At 25.6% G+C, this 20334-nt stretch overlaps 1 protein-coding gene across 1 annotated transcript; it reads left to right on the top strand.

Moving 5' to 3' along the window:
- The first annotated feature begins 141 nt into the window (after positions 1-141).
- LOC122499579 lies at positions 142-19855 on the top strand. The gene is made up of 5 exons (XM_043608023.1): positions 142-382; positions 9708-9846; positions 16397-16628; positions 16910-17305; positions 17416-19855. The coding sequence occupies exons 1-5, from the start codon at positions 346-348 to the stop codon at positions 18673-18675; spliced, it is 2064 nt and encodes a 687-aa protein (XP_043463958.1). The 5' UTR covers positions 142-345; the 3' UTR covers positions 18676-19855.
- Positions 19856-20334: the final 479 nt, after the last annotated feature.

Here is a 20334-nt window from a genome sequence, read left to right as displayed (position 1 = left end):
CACTAGTTCCCTATAGTGTAGATGGATAAGAAAAACTTTAAGTTTTTGGGTCCAAATTCTTTTTTACTCGCATAGCAGAATATAAGAAATGATGCTGTGGCCTCTGAGTGGGGATGAGTTTATATAGGTTTGGGGTAGGTTGCTCAAGGGACGAGTATATTCAACAGTCACGAGTGTTCCAGACCCCAATGATCCTCCGAATAGTGAAGTTAATATGAGTGTTCAGAACGTGCATTTTCGTGTTTTATTATTGTTAATTTACCAATAAGTAAAACAAAACGTTTTATTCAATTTTAATGGATTAAGTTTATTCAGTGTTTGTTTAATCAATTCAAGACAAAAATAATGGATCTTTCTTTCATCTTTTGGACTTTTTTAGTTGGTGAGATATAAGTTTTTATATATCAAAAATCAAAATGTCTTTTTTTTTAAATTAATTTAGATTAATAATAGTATTATCTTCTTTGGAAAAATGTATTTAATATCAGAAGTAAATATATTTTAATAATAGACTCTATTTAATAAACAAATTTTTTAAAATTCTATTTTGATATTTCGTTAAAAAAATGATCTATAATTTCTTTAGCAGTATAAAGAAATCATATTTATATGGTACAAGTTGCACTGAACATTTTTTGGTTAATGAAGATAAATTTTTCACCCTTTATTGTTTCTCATTCTCAACTTATTATCTCTTTTCTCGGGAATATTGTTAACAGAATTAAATGTCATCAATTTCTTATCTTCCTCAGATATATTTCTATCACAATATAGAGGAGATTCAAATGTTTTAAACTGAATGAATGATTGCATATTTCTCCAATAAAATTGAAATGTACATATTTACGAAATAACATACACCTTTTTTAAAATAAATATTAGATAATTAATAAATAACAATTTAAGAGAGTTCGAAAAAATGTAATTTTTAAGTACCTATGAGGTATTTTATATCTATTATAGATATTTTATATATCTTATATTTATATATACAAGAGTAGAATTTTCTCTGTAGTTTCTTTTATCTTCATTGCAACCTTTGAAACTAAAATCATAGATATAATAAAATGACAATGGGGCTTTTAATCAAATTTTCATCAACTTAAAGTACATTTGAAAAAAAGTAAACTTCATTTTAGCGGATTCCTCTAAATTTAATACGTATTTTCCTCATATATTGTATCAAAAGTAAAATTCTTTATATGAGAAGATTTTTCTGTATAGGGCTCGTTCACAAACACGTCACACTCCTAGAATTGGAGGGGGGGTATCAAGCTGTGTGTGACGAAATTTGAAAAAAAATTTTTGTATGTAAAAAATGGGACGAAGGGATCTTTAATGTTCCTCTACATGAACCATGAAGGATCCTTCAGGGATCCTTTATAGTATTCTACATAGAATCCTGCCAGGATCAGGATATTAGTACAAAGGATTCCTACTCTCTAAATATAAATTAGTAGAATTCTATACTGACAAATTTATTTGACAACAATTAAAGTCCTGAAAACATTCTAAGTTACTAACAAATAGTACAATTTTACTAATTTTTAGTAGTTTTCATGGAGGACTTTTCCCCTTTTCAATTAGTAGAATATTACTAATGCTTTAGTAGAATTTGACTAATTGAAATAATTACTTATTTCACTAAGGGCCGATTTCACCAACACCGATTAAAAGTTAATCAATGATTAAATTCTCAATTAACCAATCAGAAGCCTTTTTAAACTGTCTTTAATCATTGATTAACTGTTAATCGGAAGTTGGTGAAACTGGCTCTAAATGAATTAGTGAAACTGTTTTATCGAGTATTAATAAAACAGTTCCACGTATTGTTAGTAGAATTCTACTAAGCAATTATAGTAAAGCTCTACTAACAATCAGTAAAATTTCACTATTTGTTAGTAAAATTATTATACTAAACTATTTGATGGACTTCATTAGTAACTTTCTACTAATTCAGATTTAGAGAGTATATAACACTGCAAAAAGAAAAATTTTATTTTAATATATGATGTTTTTGTTTTTTGTTTTAAAATATAATCCACTTATTTATTTATCTTTTTTAAAATACATTAGCTTTCGCCCGGCAACGTTGGGCCTCTTCAGATGAGAATTCGATGTGGAATAATTCCTTCAATTTAAAAAAATATAATTTATAAAAAATTTACTTTTTTCAAAAGCGCATTTTATATATATTTTATATTTTTTTATATATATTTTATATATGATGTTTTGGTAGTCATTTCTAAGATGTTTTCGTGGACACTTTTAGTTATTTGAAATATCTTAATAATTTAAGATGTTAAAAGTATCTTCGTACACATTTTCAGCATATTTTTTGGGAAAAAAGTTTTGAAGTTAACTATGAGCTTATATTGTAAAACACTTTATGCATCTTAGTTTTTAGTAACTTACATTTTTTTCGCATTTTACAATTCACAAGTAACTTATCGCTAAACATCTTATTGCACCGGAAACATCTTAATTTAAGATACTTTAAAAAGCTTGCTGAAGTAACTTACTTTACTAAAGATGGAAGAAATATCTTCATCACTGCTAAAACGTATAAAGCATCTTAGATTTTAGTAAGATAATTTAGAAAACTATTTTAAGATGTAAGATACCATTTTTTTATTTTACATCTTATTTTAAGATATTTCAGAAAAGACACCTATTTTTGCAGTGAAGTTCCACTGCTTTCCTTAAATAATTCATTTAATATCATGCATGAGTTTTTCGAATGTGCCGTACAATTTTATGTCCAGAAGGGTTCTAGGAGCCTTACATATTGAAATATAAAGCACATGTATGTCAAATTTTACTTATAGCATCTTAAAAATAAAAAATTTTCATGTGTAGGATCATGCAAGTCTTCCTGTATAGAAACCTTTACATGAAACATTGATAGCTAATAATCCTGCACTACTGGAACCTGTATGGAATCCTTGTACCAATATCCTATGTAACGAATTCTTACAGGATCCTATGGAGGATACTGTTAAGGATCCCTGATGGATCCTTCAGGGATCCTACAGAGGAACCTTAAAGAATCCCTTCAGGATCGCGTGTAAAGGATTTTTCAAAATTACTTACATTAATCATACATTTTTTTAATACAGCCCAGCAATTTTTTACAACAATAGAAAAAATAGTGTTAATGTATATGTAAAATTTCTTGCCAAAGGAAGAGGGGGGTTTAGAAAAACCAAAAAAAAATTTCATACGTAATTTATGGACAGCCCTCAACATGTATAGAAGGAATTAATTAATCGATCCAAAGGCTCATTAAAGAAATGTTGCTTATAAGTTCTTCTTAAAACGTTTAAGTCCCTAATACAAATTGTTAATCAAATCATGAACTGAAATCTCAAGATGCATAGCTTCGCGTGCAATGTTTGTCGTCTTTAGCGTTAATCTTATTCAGAATGCAAAGTAAGTGCTGAGAAAAAAGTACAAAAAAGTGTTGATCAACTGACAGAAAAAACACAGTAGCGTAGGAATGAAGTTTCTATGTAATAAATAGATTTTTAGTATTACAAGTGCTTCCAAAATTTTACCACAAAATTAATGGATACATGTGATATAGAAATAAAAAATAGCAAAACAAATGAAAGAACCGAGAGAAGAATAAATCTTATAAATAAGTTGTTCTTAGCATGAATATTTATAGAATGATTATTATTAGAAATTTCGAACAATATTTATAGTACAATGTATTTTTAAAAGACATCTTAATCTACAAGAAAAGAATAAACTATATCATTGATAATTTTACTAATTTATTAGTAGAATATATTAAACTATATTAGTTGAAAAAGTAAAAATTCTACTAATTCAGATTTAAAGGGGCACTTTTTCGATTTGATTTTATGAAATAATCGCAATTTTTAAAAGTGTTTCAGACCACTTTTGATCATTGCCCAACACAGCACCGGAAACTAAAAAATTTATTAAATATTTAATTTACTTGCAATGTTTGGAATATTTAATTGCAAAGTTTAGTGAAAATTGCGTAAAGATTTAAATGTCCCACTGGGGCTCCATTCAAGTATTACGTGAGCATATTTTTGAGGTTTTTAGACCCCCCCCCCCTCCCCCATCGTAAGATTTTTTATATGCATTAGCGCCATTTTTTCTAATGAAAGTAAGCAATAGCTAGACCCCCCTCCCCCTTAAATGCTTACGTAATACTTGAATGGTCCCATGGGTCCCATGGGACTTCAATAAATGTTTGTCGTCAAATTTTCCTAAAAATTTTGCTTAAAACTTTTCTGAACATTTAAATTACATTTTCGACTGCTCTATTATAAGCGAAAATGTAGCTTAAAACTTTCCTGAAAATTTAATTTAAATTTTCGCCTAATATACGCAGTTGGGCAAAAGTTTTTTTTAAATTTTCAGAAAAGCTAAATATTTATTAAAGTGGGATATTTAAATCTTTACCTAATTTTCACTAAACTTTTACTACTTTTGGAGTAAATTTTGCTACATCCAAAGAACATAATTTATTATTTGTAAAAAATTAGTAAAACTTACTTTGAACGTAGCAAAATTTACTTCGAAAGTAGTAAAAGTTACCAGAAATGCGCTTAACCAAAAATGTTTTACTATAAAATTAGTAAAAGTTACTTTATATTTTTCTCCGTGAAGTAAACACTTCGAAGTTAGCAAGTAAATCTTTAATAAATTTTTAGGAAAGTTTCGGTACTGAGTGGGTGATGATCTGTATCATTGGGCTCAATTTCTCTAGGAATTTTGTTATTTCTTTTATATAGAATAATATAGTACTTAAAAACTCCATTTTTCAAAATATTCATAGCTTCTTTCTCTGATTACAAATAAATATTTAAGTTTATTAAAAGTCAACATTTAGAAGCTTTAAAATGCTTGTAAAATTAATTTTATTTCTCAAAAATACCCTGAATTGTCTATATAATAATTTTTACAGGAATAAAAATAGAATATTTAATTTTAGCCCTTGTAGTTTGTTTTTGTCAAATAGGAGAAATAGTGATATAAAAAAAAATTCTTACATTGGAAATTGTTTACGAGGGTCGTTTGACAATTGTTTTAATTTAATTAATAATTTATTATCGATATAAAACTGTACATTGTTAAATTTTATTATGTGTATTATTTTATTTTTTTTTACAAAAGTCTCCCTTACGGTCCCATAAAAAAAATTTTATGGACAGCCCTGAAAAAGTAGGTAGAAAGTGTCACGTGGTCAACGCGGCAAAGTGAGGGAACGGAAAAGCGGAAATTTTTTCCAGCATTGTAGAGGATGGAATGTGTGGGACTGTATTTTACTAATAATTGAAATTCGATTGAGAGCTCAATTTGAACGTTGGCAAAAGTTAAGGGGGAAGTCTGCGGTCAAACCGAGGGTTCTTTCCAAAGTGTTTTTTCTAATGATATAATATATTTTTATTAACTAAAATTTTTTTTTGCATAAAAGGGAACGTATTGAGAAGAAAATTTAAACAAAAAAAAATATATAATATCATTAGAAAAAACACATTGAAAAAGTTAAGGCTAGTCTAACGTTAGTATTACACAATAATGTTCTGATTCTGAAAATTTCTGCTTTTATTATATATTATTTATTTTTGAATAGTGAATTATTTTTATTTTTAGTTTTAGTAGGTATAACTGACTTTTTCTTATGATATTAAACAATTGAAAGATTTTTAGGGAAGCTCAAGGTAAAATCTTACATAAAATAAGGTGGTTCTGTATAGGATATCAATTATTGCAGGAGTGCCGCTAAAAATTAATTTTCTTCTATTTTTGACAATATTTAGTATTCTCTTCCTGATTTTTTTCATTTAGTACTTTGAAAATGATTTAGAAATATAAGAGCTCTTATGTTTATGGTTTAGGTTTTCCACTGGCTTTGAGAGGGTGTTCGTTTTAGTAGATTTGGTGTCGACCCTCTTTAATTCTCGAAACGAGAAGCAAGTCATCAATTCTCGACACACAAGTTGTCGTATGTTAAGCGCATTCACAAATGCTGTATTATAAATATACATATATACAGATGCAGAATGAATACAGAGCCATTTGCGGGTCTGGACTGTGTGCAGAGGTTTTTGTTAGCAATTCCCAAAGTCACTCGAATACCATATGCTTTCGTGTGAGATACTCTCACAATATTCTCATAGTGCCGGACGAATGTCAAGATATTGTCACAACCACTGCATACACACACCAAATGATGCGTCCCCTCGATTTTAAAACTTCTCAATTTAGTTTTACATTCAGATCTCTCTTTTTCAAACAGATTTTTCTCATCTCAATTATTCCAGTTGTTGAAAGTATTAGAAAGAAAATGTAGAATTACTAATTACTAATTGTTTTCGTTGACATTAAGATGTAAGAATAATTTTTGAGTATTCTTTTGAATTCAATTATTATCATATAAAATTGCTACTTTCAGGCTTCGCACTCATCTACTAAAACTTACTATTTACTACTTTTTTTACGTTATGCTACTATTTCGATACTTTTTTTTAGATTTCATCCATTAAAAGATACTATTTCTGTTTTTTTTAGATTTTCCACTACTTTAAATTCGCTAATTCTAGAAATAAAAAAACTATTCTCAAAAATTATAATCATATTCCTTAAAACGATTCAATTATTTTTAATAAATATATTCGAAATTCATTTATTTTCAATATCTAGTATTTTCATAAAATTTCGCAAAAGAATTCAATTATTTAAAAAAAAATTGATAAAATTCATCCAAAATTCAATTCTTTTCATAAATAATGAAATTTCCACAGGATTTCAATTAATTTAGAATAGCATTTTCAAAAAATTCGAAAAAATCAATTATTTGACAAAATTTTCATACAATTTTTCGCAATAATTCAATTACTTTAACTGATAATAACTTTTTTCATGGAAATTCAAATTTTTAAAAAAATTTTTGATAAAATTCTAAGCAAGAATTCGAATATTTTCATAAATAATAAAACTCATCGAAGAATTTCAATTATTTTCGATACTATTTTAAATGAATTAATCGAAAAATTCAATTATTTTCACAAATAAAGTTTTCCACAATAATTCAATAATTATTTAAAATAAACTTTTTTAATAATAGGTATTTATTATATTTCGAAAAAATTAACTATTTAAAACAATTTTTTGCTAAAATTCTTATGAAGAATTCAATTTATTTATAAAAAATATTAGAATTTTCCACAAGAATTCAATTATTTTACAATATTGTAATGAAAATGTTCAAAAGAAATCATTTATTTTAAATACAATAAATTTTAATTAAATTTCCAAGAATTCAATTATTTACATAAATAATTCTTCGAAAGAATTCAATTATGTCGATAAATAACAAAATTATTTCCGAAAATTCAATTATTTTTAAAAGTAATAAATTTCTTCTTAGAAAGTCAATTATTTTTAAAAATTGTAATAAAATCATTGGCAAGAATTCAATTATTTTCATAAATAATAAAATGCTTTTTAGAAATTCAATTATTTTTAAAAATATTTAATGAAATACATATTGTCAAAAATTTTAATAAAATTATTGTTTGTAAAATTTAATATTACTTTTAAAAAATTTCGCAATTCAATGATCTTCAATATCTACTATTATCATAACATTTCCAAGCAGAATTCATTTATTTAAACATTTTTTTTAAATCTTCGTAAGAATTAAATTTTTTTCATGAATAATAAAAATTTCTCAGAAATTTAATTATTAAAATTAGAATTTGCATAAAATTAGTCGAAAGAAATCAATTATTTAAATAAAATTCTTGGCAAGAATTAAATTATTTTTATAAATATTCAAATTCTTTGATGAATAATAAAATTTGTTGTAGGAATTCAATTTATTAACAGGATAAGAAAGAAGTAAATATTTTTGATGAAAATTAGGAAAAAGTCAGGAAAATAAAAAATATGGAATAGAATTTTTGTCAGTTTTGTAAAGTGTCTAAAACGAGTTTTTTTGGTCGTCAAGTTTAATTTTTCGATAGCTACTTTTTTTTTACTAATTTTTTTAGTTTGAATGATACTTTTTGCTACTTTTTTAAAATTAATTATCGAGTGCAAAGTGTGTACTTTGTTTATCCACAAATATGTTGTATATTGTACAATCTGATTTTTCAATTAATTTTACTTCACTAATAACCATAATCCAAAAATTAAAAACTGTTAATGGAATAATATAATTCCAAATTTAATAACAAAATTATATTTTGAAAATTTTTCCTTCAAAATGTAATTTATTCTCAAATATAAGAAATAATACAAGTTTACTTCATTCTATTTGAAATAATATAGCCTCCTTCATAAAAGCTTTGTTTTATCAAAAAAATTTTAATTTGACTGTTTTGCTTTTCTTTATGTTTCCTGAGAGGTCCCCCATAAATTACGGAAGGCTAGTGGGAGGAGAGCTGCTATTTCTTACGGTCAATAGAAAAAATGTCGCTAATGCATATGTAGAATTTCTTAAGTGGGGGGTTAAAATTTCCAAAAAAATTTGTTACTTAATTTATGGACAGCCCTTGACCCCAGGAATTCGAAAATCACATTTTAAAAATGTCATTTTCCAAGCGTGTGTGGTAACATTAAATTTTCAGAAATATCTAGATACTATGAAGTGCTTTAACGATGAACTTTTTAAAAAATTGTAATAATCTTATCGAGGGACATAAAATCAGAAGTCTTTAAAGTTTAAATTTAACTGATCGAGTTTAACCATATGTCCTTTTGGGTATTAAGAGCTTTCAAATAATGTTTTCTGTCATTATTTTAGAAACTGTCCTGGGATAGAATATTAAAGAATAGGACAATTATTATTATATGTATTTTATATACATTTAGTACAACTAAAAATTATGAATTTTTTATTTATTATTATTTATTATTTTTTATTTATTAACATAAACAACTAATTAGACAAAAATTAAAATCTAAAATAATTCTCGAAGTTATAATTGGTTTTAAAATTGTTTATTCTACGATAATCAAAAAATTATATTTTTATATTATAAAATTTATAATGTAACTACGTATTAAAGTAATTTATTGCAATCTAAAAACAATATTATAGTCATAATTTTTGAATAAATAAATTTTTAATAGGATTTGAATATTTCTTCATGGATTTTTTTTAAGATTATTCTTTCAGTTGAAGTTTATTGTTCCTATTTCTTTGTTTTTATTCAAAAACCATTTTTACTAAAGTGGCATAATATTCAACACGAAAAATAACATGGTCTTTGCAAGATTAAATGAAACATTTGATTGATACAGAAAAAATTGGTTGACAAATTTGAACTTTTCTTTTTATGAAGATTATCAACTCAGTGATCATTCAGCTTCATTCGTACACATGCATATATATGCTTTAGTGTTCTGTAAGAGTAAATCAGATAATTTAATATAAGTATAGTAGGGTAGAACCGAGTATTTTTTTGGATCTTTCATGTCCTAAATAAGCTAGTGACGCAGCAGGAGTTCCTAAAATTTTACCTGTGAAGAATCTTATTCTTTTAAACCTTTAGAGTGAGAAAGGCCCCATGAGGTATAACTTCCAGGGAAAGTTGCTTCAACGAATATGACATAAAATTATTTTATCTATACATATTTTACACATATCTTTATAATGACACGTCTATGATTGTCTTTGTCTGCGAGAGACTAAAAAATGATTCTTTTGTTTAAAGGTGCTTGTCATGGAATGATCTGGGGACCAGACAGAGAGGATCAATGTGAAAAAGCCATGAGAACATCTTTCCTGGAAGATAGTGCTACTATTGCTGATGAAACATCATCCAGACTCGAAGCCACTTGGTTATCACAAGAGTGAGTGTTTTCAAAATGTCTTGCTTATCATCCAGTTTCCAACATTTTTTTTCCATATCACTTAAACCCAAAAATATTTTCAAAAAATTGACATATTATTTTTATATAGAATATTCTTAAAAAATAACAATATTTAAGTATATATTTGAAGTTAGTGACCGTTTATTAATTATGTATTTCGAGTAAAATACATAAAAAAAATAAAATAAAATACATAAAATACATACTTTTACTCAAAATACATAAATATTTAAGAACTGTTATTTTGCTTAATGAAGCTGAAAAGCAGAAACTCTATTAAAAATTATAAGTATGTTTGAGTAAAAAGTTACACTAATAAATATTTAATTTCAATATATTATATAGATTTTATTACTTAAAAAATAGCATATTATAATTTGTTGATTTTTATCGGAGAAATGGCTCTGTTCTGTATATAGGGATTCGTCAAATTTAAAATATACTATAGAATTTCTTACTTTCTACGGAATTTTCAATTTTTCTCTCTTCACCTTTATATGATTTATACTTATCTGTTCTTCGTATCGAAGAAACTAAAGAATTTTATCAGGAAATAGAAATACACATCTATATCTTGTATGCAAAGATTTACGTTCTCGCTTATCCTAAAACAGCAAAGAATTTTTTGTAACTTGATGTTCTCATGAGTAGGTAAAAAACAGTTTTAAAATATGATCAATAAAATTCAATAATAGAAAAAAATATTAATCAACTTTAAAATTACATGTTAAAATAGGTAGAAACAATTTTAATTTCTTTTCGAAACTGAAGAAGATTTATTTATCTAGTGTAATATTTTAAACTCTTAAATTGAAACATAAATAATCTAGATTATAATTGTCAATAGTTTTTCAAAATTAGAGTTTGAAACAATACCTAACTATTTTTTATATACATTTTAAAAAATTTTTAATCTCACTTGATTTTTACTATTAGACGAATATTATAGATTTCATTTTATTTTCTTTATTTTTTAAATAAGTTTCATTTCTCAGAACAAAAGTACTAAAAATAATTCTGAATTTTAATAAAATACAAATATTTGTTCCTTAAATATTTTGAAAAGGAAGTAATATATGTAATTTTTAAATTAAATTTACAGAAAAAATGAGATACAGGCTTCGCACTCGATAATTACTTTTAAAAAAGTTGCAAAAAGTAGCTTTAAGACTGAAAAAAGTAGTGAAAAGTATGTATCTATCGAAAAATTAAATTTAACGATTAAAAAACTCGTTTCAATCGATTTACAAAAATTTGATTCAGTATTTCCTTGACTTTTGGAAAATAATAAATAATAAATTTTGTATGTTAAATATTTAAAAATTATTACAGTTTTATAAAAATCAAAATTTTCAAAAACAAACCATTTAAAAATCTGTTAAAATTTAATTATTTCTTAAAATTCATATTACAACGCTTCTAATATTCAATTTTTAACTAAAATTTTTTCTTGAATTCATTTTTTATTCAATTCTTGTTAGAAAGTTCTGGGAGAATTAAATTATTTAAATACAAAAATAAATAATAATTGATTGAATAATTTATTATTTCTTAAAATTGAATGTTTATAAAGTATTTTATCAGAATTTAAAAAAATAATTGCATTCTTTGCGGAATTTATTTTTAATTTTCAAAAAATTGAATGAAAATTGTATTTTAAATAATTAAAAATCTGTGAAAATGTTATTATGAAAATAATAATTCTAATTCTAAACTTTTAAGTGAAATTCATTTTTAAATAAATTTTTGTTGGAAAGTTCTACGAAAATTCAATTACTTAAATATACAAAAATAAATAATGGATTGAATAATTCATTATATCTTAAACTTGAATTTCTATACATAGTATTTTATCAAAATTTAAAAAAATGTTTTGTTGAATGTGATCAATATAAAATAAAACATGAATAGAATCATTTTTAAAAATAATTGAAACAAAAATTTAAGAATAATTGCATTTTTTGAGTGAATTTATTTAAAATTTTCAAAAAATTGAATGAAAATTGTATTTTAAATAATTGGAAATCTGTTAAAAATGGTATTATTTATGAAAATAATTGAAGTTTTTGTAAAGAATTTTATTGACATTATTTTAAAATAATAGAATTCTTTTGTGAAATTTTATTAAAATAATAGATACTGGAAATAATTGAACTTTAGCGAAGAATTTCGTTGTTTGGAAAAATAATTGTATTCTTGCTAAAAAATATTTTCTTAAAATTTTTGAAAATAATTGAATCGTGTTTTAAAGAATTTTATTAAAATTTTTCAGAATAATTTCTTTATTTCAATTATTAGCGGGTTTAAAATAATGTAATTTGTTAAAAAAAAGTAGCTTTTAGTGGATGAAATCTGAAAAAAGTATCAAAATAGTAACAAATTGTAAAAAAAAATAGTAAATAGTAAGTTTTAGTAGATGAGTGCGAAGCCTGGAAATATTTATTTAATTATTTTATTTTTTAAATCTTTTTAAAGATCAAATTCTGTTTCTCATTTGTCACGCACTTTTAGAAAATCGTTTTAAATTTTACGGAATTGTATTTTCCAGAAAAAATCACAAAGATTTACCGCTTTTGAGGTCCTGTCCCTGAAAAAAATGGTTTTCTTCACAAACAAGAGAGCAGTCTAAAGAAATATCTCAATTTAGTTCAAAATCGTAGATTTTTTAAGTTAGGGAGAAATGTACAATGTTCGTTGACTTATTTTTAACATTTCTAATTTCTGTCACTATCGTACTAATTTTAATGAATCGTTTTATTAATTAGAGAATATTTTTTATATAAATTTTATTTTTTAAATTAAGGGACCGTTTGAAATAAAACTTGACTTTCAATTGAAATTTCAAATTCGAAGTGAAGGAAAATTACTTCAATTATCATTGTAGAAAATATTTTACGGACGATTAAAAATTTTAAATCTTTAATCATCTTATAAGAATATTGATTCAAAGTTCATAAATAATATTATACTCAGATTTGACAAAGAACTTTTTCTGAAATAAGTATTTTTAATAGAATCATTGAAATCCAACTCTCATTTCATGTCTCATGGTTATTGAAGTAGAATTCATAAATTTTTATAGACTTTTTTTCTGAATGCAATTGTAATAGCAGCTGGTTAACGATCATCGATCAATTTATTAGCTACTCCAAAACGTTGGCTTTTGCTTTATATATTTGAAAACCGTGGAGCTAGATAAATGATTCGTGCTGGCAGAGCCTTGTGAAGGTTTTGGTCCAGGTATAGAAAAACATTCCCAAAAGTAAAAGCGGAGAATGGACAATGCTGTTATTCATGGAGTAGAATATCCCGCATCCTAGGACTTTTCACCCTAATTTTGCCGTTCGTCCCTTTTCTTAGAAAATGCTTTTTAGTATTGGAATAGTTCTAAATGTAACCCATGTCGCTTTTGCAACCTGTCATTTTAAACTGCATTTCAATGGAACTCCGAGCTAGTTTTAAAGCTCTAAATTTTAAGCCTGAATGATTTCTCTGAACGTTGGTTTTTTCAGAATCTAAAAGAAAATCACCACTATAAGACTTTCTATTTTCTTGTGGAAATATTTAACTAATAAACTAGTAATTTTGCAATTTTTTAGGAAGAACTAGAAACTGAAAATCCCAAACACGAATAGAATTGAAAATATTAATAAATTACAGAAAGATTTTAACATCTGCCAAAATCGAAAAAAATATTTAAAAATTTAAATTTTTTGGGAACTTTTTAACCTCTGGCATATTTTTGAAAAATTGCAGAAAAAATTGAAAAATTAAGTATTAAAATCTTATATAAAATTATCTTATATAAAAATGTCATTAAAATCTTTTATCCTTTACAGGGTTGCCACGCAACCTGGAAACCTGGAAATGTCAGGAAATTTTATAAACCTTGAAAAAACCTGAAAAAGTCAGGGAATTTTGATCAAAATCCTGGAAATAAATTGTTGTTTTCTAAAGTTATTGTGTTTATTCTTGAAATCTAATTTCACTTGAATATTTCAAAATTAATTCAATTTTAAAAGAATTGCGTTTAAAATTTTTATAAGTAGATGAATTTCAAAAGATTTTGATTTGAAATTTTGTAAAATTTCAATTTTAAATATGAGTTTAATTAGAAATATATAAAAAAAACTTAGACTTAAAAAAATTTTTTTAAATGGTAAAATTCTTCTGAAATTAGTTAATTTAAATATATATTTTAACTGATTATTAAAAATAATGGATTTATAGAATTTTAGTTAGAAACACTAAAATAAATAAAATTTTGAAGCAATTACAAATGATTGCAGAAATTCAATTATTTTCAAAAGTATTAAAATTCTTCTTACAATTAGTAATTCAATTATTTTCAAAAATTTTAATAAAGTTCTTGTCAAAATTTTAATTATTTTCAAAAACTTTCCTCAATTCAATGATTTTTAATATCTGCTACTTTAATAAAAATTCCTAAAAGAATTCAATTAGTTAAAAAAATTTTTAATAACATTCTACGCAAACATTTTATTATTATCATAAATAATAAAAATTTTACAGGAATTCAATTATTTAAAAATTATTTGCACATATATTATTCAATTATTTTCATAAATAATAATATTTTTTTTTAAAGGGATTCAATTATTTTTATAAATAATAAAACTCATTGCTGAATTTCAATTATTTTTAATACAATTTTAATGGAATTCCTCGAAAAAAGTTATTATTCTTAAAAATTTTATTAAAATTTATCAAAGAAATTTAATTATTTTAATAACCTTTGCTACAATTTATTTATTAAAATTTAAGTATTATTTTCAATACATTTTTAATTAAATTTATTTAAAGAATTGAATTATTTTCAAAAATTTTAATGAAATTGTTTGCGTAACAATTCAATTTTTTTCAAAATAATTTTTAAAAAATTCTTCGCAAAAATCCAATTATGTTTAAAAATTTACAAAAATTCTCGTCAAAATTTCAATTATCTTTGTAAATAATAACATTTTTCTCCGAAATTCAATATTTATTTTCAAAACTTTTTATAAAATTCTTGGCAGAATTTCAATTAGTTTTAATACAATAAAATTTTCATCCAATTTCTCGAAAAATCCAATTATTCTTAAAAATTTTATTAAAATTTGTCAAGAGAATTCAATTATTTAAAAATTTTGTTTATAAAATTCTTTATGAAAATTCAATTTTAAGAAATATTCAATTGTTTAACAAAATATTTATTTTTGTAGTTAAATAATTGAATTCTCGTAGAATTTTCTAATAAATATTAATTTAAAAATGAATTTCAAATTAAAATCTTTGAAAATTTGAACTTTTCATACTTTTAATATTAATAATTCTGTAGAATTAATTTTTCTCAAAAAGTTTAATGTAATTTTTTCTAATTATTTGAAATTTTTAATTTCTAATAAATAAACATGAAGAAAGCGATCTCTCAAAGTCGAAGACTCGGAATGATCGGTATCTTCATGTTTCATAATAATATTCTTATATGTTATTGAATTTCAAATTTTTGAATATTTTAATTTCTAAAAGAAAATAATGATTAAAAATTTATTTAAAAATGAAGTTATTAATGTTTTCGAATAATTTTTGCTTTAAAAACCTGGAAAAATTCCGTTTTTTAACCTGGAAAATCTGGAAAAAAATATTCAAAAAAATAAAAATTTTTAAATGTTTTTTTTAAATTTGTCAATTGCAAAATTTTTTGTTAATTTAATAAATTTTTAAATGACATATCATCAAACCTATAGAGTTTTATAAGCTTTCGATTTTTTTTAAATTTTCTGACATTTGTTTTTACTAAAAATCATAGTTTAAAGAATGGTATGTTTTTGGGCAGTGCGCGGGCAGCCGTACCGACCATTTTCGACTGCAGTGTAAATATTTACTAGAATTATCCCCCCCCCTATTACCCCCATCCCATAAGGCCTAATTCTAAGGTCAAACATTCTTAACCTTTATTTAATATTTATATAAGTTTTACTAGTTACTTAAATAATGTTTATTTTACAAATATATATATTTATATTTAATTAATACTTAATAAAACTAAAACAAATATATACTTTTTAAATCTGTATTAGTAGAATTCTATATTAACAAAAAGTAAAAGGACCCCGCACTAATAAATGCATTAGTTTTGGCTTACGGTTCATTTTTTTCATATTTGCAGAAATAATATAGTTAAAACTATTAAAATTTTGAAATTAAGTAAATTATATCTTTAATTTGAACACATGTAACTATTATTTCTGAAAATAATAAAAAATTAACGATAAGCCAAAATTAATGAATCTTTTGTGTGGGGATAATAGTGATTTATTATGAAAATTACTATTGAGAAAAGGAGTACTTCAATTCCAGATTTTAGCGAAACTTTTCGGATTTTGAGACAAAAAGAATTACGTCTTTAATCTGGACAGTTTTAACTATATTATCTCTGAAAATATGGAAAAAATTAACTAAGTAACTAACTAATAAATTGGTAATCATTATCCTTATGTTGAGTAAAAATTTTTAATATTTTTTACAGATGCGAAGTTCGAGCTGGACCAGAATATCTAATCCGAAAATATTTATTTTTCCCGAATGGAACGTTTTCATTGTCAAGATATCATTATGCAGATGAATCGTGTACCATTCCGACTCATACTGTTGTTGCTCATGGAACAATTAAATTGCAAGCGCCAACTACATTCTTGCCTGGGATTACGAGAACAAAATACATGTTACATACTGTCCACGTTATCCCACTTAACAGACAAGTAAGTTCTACTGTTTATACAACTTATAAGAAAAATTCTTTTGTAAAAGGTCTATAGAATTTATTTAAGAACTGTGAATACTATTTTTTCTTAAATTATAAAGATGAGTCTTGAATGATGACACCTACATAAGTTTTAAATTTTGTTTGAAGTTTTTAAAAAACTTGCCAGAAGTTAAAAAGTTTCCAAAAATTTATATAAACTTGTACAAATGTTTTCAACTGCGACTAAATTATTAGAAAATTAACAAACATTATTGTAATGTCATTTAATGATTTCAGGTGGCCCATAAATTTGAGCACAGAGTTAACGTGACGTGTAGTTCTCAACCGAAGTGGAGACCTTATGTTGCACAATTAATTTACCAAGTAAACCAAAGGTTTTCAAATTTTCATTGGGATGAAGGCTCAAGCTCAAAGTACAACAAACTCGAAGATCATCAGTCGATACACATCCATCGCGGAATAGATTGTTTAAGACCATTGGGTATTGATTTCGGAGAGTTGGATCTTGTCAGGGTTCAAAAGAGGCCTTCAAGTTCCAATGCTTTTGCTATTGGATCTAATGGACAACCCCAAGTTCAATTGTTCCTTGCTAGCTTGCCTCCTAACAGAAATTCTCGAACTTCTTATTTTCCATCTTCGTTACAACCCTCGGTCCTCATTCGAAGCGATATGGTAAATTATATTTTCTTTCAACTCACTTCTCTATACATAGCACAAAATTTTTTAATATGATTGCTGTGAAAAGTTTATATTTTAATTTTAAATTAATCTGTGTTTTGTAGATGTTTGGATGTCCTATTTGCAATGCTGTAATCAGGTCAACAGACAGTAGTCCTCCATTGCTGAATGAAGGAGTTGCGCTCCCGGCTTTGCTAGGGGGCTCATGGTTAAGCGAACACTGCGAGAGTTTCAAGGGTGGTTTATGGATTAAAAGACAACTTCAGGTTTATTCAGGTGACAAACTTTGGACAGGTCGTTGGGACTACTACACAGATTCTAAATGTATTTCTTACATTTACTCTGTAACTGCTGCTGGAAGTTATGTACAGCGAGCTGGTCGTCAAAGACGACATGACGAAATTAATAGATACGTTGAGGAAAATCTCTTGCCAAACGAACGTAAGAAATTAGATCCTATTAAAGTACTTCTCGATGACATCAAACGTTTCGATGATTTTTCAAGAATAAGAAGAGAACCTTTTGAATTGGAATATCCTATTAACTTTAAAAATTTGTTGGAGAAAAAAACAGTTTTAGAAACGATTCCGGATTCAACGCAAGTTATCGATACACAAGTACCAAAGCACGAAGAATCATCACCAACTGCTGAAGTAATTGGAGAAACTATCGAGAAAATATCATTTTCTAACATTCTTCCAAAACCGAGTGACTTGGAAGAAAGTAATGATGAAAATACATTAACGCTACTACCAATTTTGTCGTTGTCAAAAAAACAGAAGAGAAGCGTTAATGACGAAGAATCGTATCGTCATCTTTTGAAACATGCACAACCTTCTTTGGCTGAATCTTATGCAGCAATGTTAAGAGGTAATCAACGTCCAGTGGAACCAACTAAGAAGCCTTCGATGTCGTTTGTACCAACAGGAACGTCAGAATTAGATCTTCATGTGGCAGAGAGCTTTCTGATTCCTGGAGATAGCTTCATTGCTATTCGATGTGGCGGTCATTTGATGGATAATTCAGAATATCAAGTTAACAATGTTTTGTCTTCTTGGCCGAGCAATTGTGTACCGGATTCTCTGGAAGCTCCATCAACACTCAGATTAAAAGCTAGAGTCGGAGTCAATTGGAGTGGTCAATATACTTTAAAACTTGGTCTACGAGATAATAATCTTTGGGATGCTCCTCTTCATCAGTGTGGGCCAACAGAGTATCATAATTTACTTTTGAGAGCTCATCTAAGAAGAAGCCTTGGCATCAAATTTGGTCTCTTTTCTTCATCTGCCGCAAAACTTATTAAACCAACTTGGCTCATTGGGTTCCAAAGTCTCTTGTTTTTATTTTATCGATTTCTGCATTGAGCGAAAATCTTAATAATCTTATTAAGTTTATTAAGTAAAATCAGGGACCATCACGAAATTAATAGTATATTAAACATATGATATAGCAGACCACAAGGAGCAAAAGTAATTCATTTGTGGCCGCCATTTGCATACGGTTGTACAAATGAATGACTTTACTTCCTGTCGGCGCCATTTTTGTGCATGTGGGATAAAAATCTATTCAGAAACATTTTTGTTTCTAAAATCAATACTTGGCTCAGGCTCTGGCTTCAACAAACATAATTCGTTTATATTTTATTGCTAGTACCAAAATGAATTGTATAATAACAATTACAATTGACAGACTATCACTTTTAAACTTGACTGAGTTTTGTAAATATTATATAAATTTTATAAGATTTATATTTATGATCGTAAAACCTATGTTGGTTGTATGTAAATATTTAGATTAGATCACTAAAAAATAAAACCTGTAAATAATTAAAAGTTATGTTGATAGATAGCATTAAGAGAAATTTTTCTTCTTAAAACTTTGTTTCAGTAGATTCTATAATTAGATTAAAATCTATTATTCAATAAGTTGTAAATATTTTAGAGTAGAATTTATTAAAGATCTATGTAAATATGGTACTGTAAGTTTTAAAATATTAAGTTAGAAGTAAAAAATTAGGTATTTGTATGTTGACTTTGCAAATCTTTGCGGTCAAGGGATGCATACCCCAGTGATTGTTCTTATAATAATATAAATATAAATATACTAAGAAACTACTTTATAACGATATTTACAATATTAAGTTAATACTGAACCTTTTCATTTACTGCAATCAAGTTCTTTAAATTTAAATAACCCTGGCAGATTTGATTTACCTAATGTCTACTGAGTTAGATCTAAATTACGTAAATATTAGATAAAACATAAATAGTCCATAGATCAACTAAAATTGTTAAAAAATTTGAAATTGCGAAATTAACTACTTAAGGGTCTTTTCAAGCCTTAATTATTAAAATTCAATTATAATTCTTTAGTTATTAATTTTAAATCTGCATGTTATAAAATTTGTCAATTTAGGCATATGCGATTATACCTGTAGTAGAATACAATCAAATTATTATCGGTGGTATATCTTATATAATAAACGCGCGAAGTTTTAAAACGATGTACAGACTGTAAACACTTAAAAAACTATTTCCTATATTTTAATAAATATATTATTAAAAAAATTTCAACAAATATTTTCTTTTACTTAAAAAAAATTTGTTTTTACAAAAAATCTCAATGAGTGTAAAATCATCATAAAATATTCTACGAGGTTGAACAATGTTTCTAATGTGAAATGAAAAAATGCTCTAAAAGTTGGTAACGATAATTATAGGGTAAGTCCGGGGGAGATGACCATAGTTTTGTTAAAGTAGGGGAGGATGGGGCAAGGATAGTTAGTTGCTGTTATGCTTAGACGGCTATTGCTTAAAAATCGCGTAGTTCATTGTATATTCGCGTCTTGACACAAAAGATGATAGTAGGGACTTCTGTGTTTTTATGTTGTTTGAAATCATACAAAATTCAAATCTACTTCCATTTATATTCTACCGGCTTTTTACATATTCATCTATACATGGAATTAATTCTCAAACTGTTATCTGAGGATCTCTTAGAAGGGAAAAGAAGAAGAGAATAAG

This window comes from Leptopilina heterotoma, unplaced genomic scaffold (assembly GCF_015476425.1).
Source record: "Leptopilina heterotoma isolate Lh14 unplaced genomic scaffold, ASM1547642v1 Lhet_17, whole genome shotgun sequence".
Lineage (NCBI taxonomy): Eukaryota > Metazoa > Arthropoda > Insecta > Hymenoptera > Figitidae > Leptopilina > Leptopilina heterotoma.
This window is presented reverse-complemented; position numbering and strand designations above follow the sequence as displayed.

Bases quoted from the DNA above. Each gene is read 5' to 3' on its own strand.
- LOC122499579 (XM_043608023.1), top strand. From the start codon at position 346: ATGGATCTTTCTTTCATCTTTTGGACTTTTTTAGTTG. The intron at 9,847-16,396 runs GTGAGTGTTTTC...TATTTTTTACAG, and splicing joins GCCACTTGGTTATCACAAGA to ATGCGAAGTTCGAGCTGGAC. The intron at 17,306-17,415 runs GTAAATTATATT...TGTGTTTTGTAG, and splicing joins TCCTCATTCGAAGCGATATG to ATGTTTGGATGTCCTATTTG.